Source organism: Xiphophorus couchianus, chromosome 12, assembly GCF_001444195.1.
Source record: "Xiphophorus couchianus chromosome 12, X_couchianus-1.0, whole genome shotgun sequence".
In the NCBI taxonomy this organism is placed as follows: domain Eukaryota; kingdom Metazoa; phylum Chordata; class Actinopteri; order Cyprinodontiformes; family Poeciliidae; genus Xiphophorus; species Xiphophorus couchianus.
The window spans coordinates 20,962,019-20,968,018 of record NC_040239.1 but is presented as its reverse complement, the minus strand read 5'-3'; the positions used below and the strand labels follow the sequence as shown (position 1 = coordinate 20,968,018).

Sequence of the window (6,000 nt, the reverse complement as noted above, 5' to 3'; positions counted from 1 at the left end):
GCTCCTAAATCGCCTGGGACTTTTCCGCCGGTGGGATAGTTTCCTGCTCCAACACCTTGATCTGCGCTGATCTGTTTAGAAGATTATTATTATTTTTTTTTTATGAATCGCCCCACCGCCCCCACTTTTTTTTGCGCTCCGTGAAGCTCAACCTGGACGAGACTAGTCTGTTTGAGAGAAGTTGTCAGGAAAAAGTAAAGAGACGATGTTTTGCCGAAATCAAACGACCAGAGCCACCGTTGCCCGGGGCTCCGCTCTGGAGATGGAGATACGGCGAGGGAAGTTCAGAAAGAGCGATTTCCTGCACACATCATCACAGGTAGAACTTATTTAAACATTTATTTTCTCACACACATCAGACGGTGACTCCGTTTACAGCTTTTTCTGATCTCTCTCGTTCTTTAAAGTAACTTAATAAACACAGTGCAGGTGTAGGTCTCAGAGTTCATCAGTGTCCACTTCTTCGGTCTGTTTTTCAACACTTTTCTCATTAAGGTTGTGCTCTTTCCAATTATGCTTTTTTTTATATATATATATGAAGCAGTTATCTCTTTGCTTGTTCAAATATTCGTGGTCCCGCTTAAAGTTGCAAGAAAATAAACTTGAATATAATAGAAATGTTAGTTTATTTCATTATGTAATTTAAAAAGTTTAACTCTCATCATAAGTCATTGCACAAACAGTGCTATAGTTCAAGCTTTTAACTTTTGTAAACCTTTATAAATGTGGCCAGTAATGACTGAAAATCCAAAATTGTGGGAAAATTAGAGCATTACATATGCCCAATAAAAATTAAAATGAGTGTTATGCTATGTTCATGTTATGGTCTCAGTCATGGTGAAGTATCAAGTAATGCTGATTTGATAGAAAGTAGCACAGCATCTCCTTCAGGAGTTAATCACAAAATGTATTTTTTTAAGAAGCATAATAATGGAAAGTAGAGTGGAAGGAAAACTTTGATTACAAAGATGGACAAAGCAACTGGGATAACTACAGCCCGGAGAGAAATGTGATGTTTGTTCAAGAGTTTCGGGGTAAAACTCACAGGTTGCAAGGTCTGGAGCATTCACAGATGTATCCAGGATAAGGGCTGCAACTATCGGATTCCTTAGTCCAATGCACTCCCGAATCATAAATGAACTGGACTATTGCTCAGTGGTCCAAACTCCTTTTTTAGACAAAAGTAAATTTGCAAGTCTTTTAGAAATCTTGGTCCCACAGTCCTAAGGAATAGTGAAAATGCACAGGCTTTTAGTTGTTCATGCAAAAAAACATACAAAAGGAACCCTGAGTCCAAATATCACAGTTGGACATACTTTTGGAAATACTTGTCAGTAGGATAAAATTTCCTAAAATCTTATGAAATATGCCAATTTCCGTAGAAGCTGTAGGTACTGTACTTCTTTTTCCACAGGAGTAATAAAAAATCCAGGTATGAAGATTGCTTCTCCATATATTTGTGACAGAATGGGACTTTATCAGAAGCTCACTGGGTTATTAAATCATCGTACAGTGTTGGGATGGTTCCTGTCTAAAAAGATCATTTGTGAAATTCTCTCACTGTTAAACATTTTATAGTCAACTGTTGCTGGTATCACAGGAAAGTGGAAGCAATTGGTTAAAATACAGCAATTTAATCACAAATCATGTAAAATCACAGACAGGGCCGGATTTAGGAGGGTGTGGGCCCCTGGGCTTGAGCCAAGGTGCGGACATATCTATATATATATATATATAGATATATATATATATCTATATATATATCCCTAATTTCCTTCCCTTTGGGTGGTCGGCGCTTGGCCGTAACTTACTTGTGGAACCGATCCTATCAACAAACCTTATCTATCTACAAGGTCACAAAAATCAGCCACTGTCCACCATGAGAGAGGGCTGATGGACAGTCCCAACCACCAGGTCTTCTCTCCATGCAAGGTTTACAATTGTCACTCCATGATTGGCAAATTTTTTGCTACACACACACAAACACAAAAACAAATTTCAGCAAGTCAGATTTTTAAAGATTGGTGATCGGCCAGAAAATTGCTACCGGTGCACCTTTAATGAATGTAAAGATCATTACTACAAACAAAATATACTTAGTAGTTATTAAAGAAATACTTGAACATCTTGATTATGTCTATTCAACAGAGCTTTCCTAAGGAAGAAAAATGTTACAATGTTCTCTATCTTGACTGCCCAGCCTTTCAAACATCAGTACTTAACCTTACAAATGCCCTCTTCAAAATGGCTATATTCTCACAAACACACTCCTAACCATTGTGGACAGCCCTCCCAGAAGAGTTAAAGCTGTTAAAGAGTGGACCAATTTTTCCAAAAGCAAGCATCTCTGTAGATTTAGAAACAGCATTCATCCTATTTATACCTTTCATATGGCTATCCTTGGATGAAAAGTGCTACTTTTACACCATGATTTCCTTATTCCTTTCTGCAAAACTACTATGTCGGCATCTGCTTCATGTTAGTTGCCGTTTGATAGTGAGCCAGAAATGACTTCCAGTCTAACCTCTAATTATTTTTACTCACAGTCCAATTTAAATCCCATTTGGGTGGATAGCCCCCTTCCCTCGGGAACCCCTTCCTTTTACGTTCTCTTACAATCTCGTAATTGTAATTCTGAGATTGCCTCTTTAGACTACAGCTACTGTTGTCTCTTGTTTGAGGAGCTGTTGTGAAACTTGGGGGAAGTTTTTTCCAGCACTGGGTTATGTGTGGAAGAATGGGGAACCAAAGAGAGAACAGACTCAGCTGTAAGAGGAGACTTGAGGAATGTTGAAGGTGCAACAGAGCAGTGGCAGAGATCGATTCAGTCTCTCTCTTTGGATGTGTCTTTTTTTTGTTGTTTCATGAAGCTTTTGTCTGTGCTAGCAGACATGTACACCTTTAGGTTATGTTGGTTAGGATTCACGTCACAGGAAAACGCAGTTAACCTCTGGGAGGTCAGGCACACTTCATGATCTATTGATCTGCTGTCAGAATAGTCCGATCTGTTTGTTTTGAGCTCGATTCTGTGAAACAAGTCCATCCATGAAGTGAAGTGTGACATTGTCAGAGTTTAAAGTCAATTGAATGTGTTTAAATCTGAGTGATCAGGGAATAAATATATCAGCTGCTTTATTTTTAGTTGATGTCGGCTGGTTGTTTTCTAGGAGCTTATCATTTATCTATGAGAAATAAAACAGCAGTGCATGGGTTATTTAGGGCAATGTCAAAATTTATTACACTTGGAGAAGAACTGACTGCACATTGAGATGTAAATAACCTTTAGATCTTGCTGTGTTTATAGTCACACTGTATTTGACTTACTACAAAATCATCTCTCTATTAGTTATTCATGAGGCTGAAGGCTTCCCGTCCTTTTACAACAATCATGTTTCCTTAACTCTGTAAAGTGTTCTCTGCTGGCTCTCATATAAGATTAATTTGTGTTTCAGACTTTGTTGCCAATGCTAATGATTCTCTTTCAGAGGCTGGGAGTTTCCTCTTTGCTCTGTGTCCGGTCTCTTTCTGAATGCCAGCCTGGAGCCAGTGCATGGCATCTCAATGAGCTCGTATGAAAGCACCTTTTTCTCCCACTAAGCCAGGGAAAATCACATTTGCGTGTTTAAGTCAGTGAATAAATGTTTAATGTTAATTTACTTAGAAATATGTGTTAAAGAAGATGACGTGTTTGTTTCTATTTAAAGCCAAAAAAATGCCTTGATTGTGAATCAGATTGACTGGTAAAATACTAGACATTGGGAATGAATCTGTTTGCTTTGCAGCAAACAGTGATAAAGGTCTAAATAACATTTAAAATATTTTGACTTGTCACTGCAACAGCAAGTTGTCTATGAATATATTTACATTTCCTGCCACATTAAATGCCATTCATGGAAAAGATGTGTAAAACCCTTTCATTCTCTGAAACACTCAGGATTAAAAATTCATTTTTACAAAACATTGCCATTAATAAAATCACTTTTGGTGAATGGACTGCCACCTGTTCTGTCAACACTTTGCCAGTAGGTCACTTATCCTTTTCCTATGACATTTCACAAGGTTGGTGCATACTCAGGGAGGGAAATTTGCCTTTACATTATTCTGCCTTATTTGTGGGTTTTGTCATTTTATTTATCATAAAGAGCAGACGAAATGAATATTGAGATACATTAAATACAATCATAAAGAAGAATGACTAAGAAGAATTTAATCAAAACACTGAACAACTTGCAAAAGTAAAGCTTGAATAGAAAAATATTTCAATTAAATTTATTTGAAATGGAAATTGTGACAGCTTATTTTCTTAAACGATGATTATTTCTTGACAATTTTTTTGTGTAAGATTACACTAGTGTAATATAAGATGAATTTATTCAAAGACATTTTATATGTCTCTGCCAGGACTGCCCAGTAAATGTAGAGTTGGCACAGATTATTAAAAAGGTGGCTTTTCTGCTGCTCTTCTTCAAAAATAATCTAAGCTCCTGAACTGAATCAGTCAAGCTGGTGTGCACAACACCAACTTAACGGGTCAAGTGGTCAAAGACTGAAGGAATGGGAGACTAAGCAGAATTTGCTGTTAAACCCATTCCATGGCCTTCATTTTGCCCCTTTTGCTGCTCCTCTGATTGCAAACACAAGACATCTGCTTTTTGCATCCTTTCTCTCAGATGCACAAGGTTGCTGGCTGGTCTCTAAACCCTCCATCCTCCCTAGTTCTGCTGTTTCAGCTGAAGATGACCAGATATGCATTGAGACCTTGGAAATTCACCATTATTATTATTATTGTTATTATTAGGAAGGAATGCCCTCAGTTTTCATGCTCTGTCGGCATGTTGCATTTAATTTAAGGATTCGCTATGCCAGTCCACACCATTGTGGCTAACAGTGGCTATATAGGGCGAGGAAGTGGTTAGATGCATGTGACGACGCGCCCATTCATCCATCCATCCACCCACACTCTAAGCCTTTCAGAGGGAATGCCGAAGCTTGGGAATCTGGCATGTGTGTTGACTGAAAGCTTTAACAACTCTGGGCTACAGTGAGACTGGATTTGGTGAAATGCCCTTCTCCACCCCATATGTCTCTGTAAATGTCTGTGTGTGTAAATGAAAATCTGAATTAGTTTAAACTAAAATAGCAGAAATAACTTTTCTTTCAAAGTTTGTTGAAAATATGAAATAGAAATTAAAACTTCTTTAGGAAAAAAAGAAAAGGTGTAGATAAAAGATAAGAACGACCTTTTGAATGATCAACACGTCTCTTAGTCAGAAAGGAAATTCATCATTGTTCCAAGACAAACAACCTGAAAGGATAAAGCAGAGCAACTTTCCTGTACTTCTTTCAGCCTTACTGTTATCTGTTATCTTCCTCACTCCCACAATGCCTGAATGAATCTCAGAGATGTCTCAACATAATGAAAATGAACAGTCTCTGTAAATGGCTTCTTACACTTATCACTTTATACTGAAAATAGCAAATTTTGAGTATTCCTCTCACATCAACTACTTCCACACTGAAGAGTGTTGTCAATGCGACCTGGGAGGGATTGCTGTTTCTATTTTTGGATCCTGTTCAAGATTGCAGAAAGAGGCTCCAGCAATAACTGGTGATATGCGAGGTAAACCCTGGGCAGATTTATTGCCAACTCATGAAAAACAATGTAAGGTTCATCAGTTCAACTGTTAATCCCTGTGGCTAAATTCTCTAAGAATATTTTCTACTTCAAACTTTTAGTTTGGTGTCATCTTTTCCAACATGACACCAATATTCCCAATTTGGGCAATCCCTGTTTAGTGCGGTTTATGGTTTGGAGCCGGCAACTTTAAGCAGTTTCATGCTCTGCAGCCTCTCAGTCTGGCTTCTGCTGGTGTCTATTGTGGCTTGTGAAGCACCAATTTACTAAGCTGTCTTAAGTAAGCATATGTCTGTCTCCCTGCGTGCAAAATAAAGAGAGGTCACACAGATGTCACTGCATCAAGTCTTGAACTCACTACTTAT

The 6,000-nt window shown here is 38.1% G+C and overlaps 1 protein-coding gene across 2 annotated transcripts in view; it reads left to right on the top strand.

The window, feature by feature from the left end:
• Positions 1-205: 205 nt before the first annotated feature.
• The window catches only part of rtkna (rhotekin a), a 61,109-nt gene continuing 55,314 nt past the window's right edge, over positions 206-6,000 (top strand). For both annotated transcript variants that reach the window (XM_028033744.1, XM_028033748.1), the window contains exon 1: positions 206-319. In XM_028033744.1, the coding sequence (XP_027889545.1) occupies positions 206-319 (114 nt within the window). The remainder of the gene's footprint in view (positions 320-6,000) is intronic.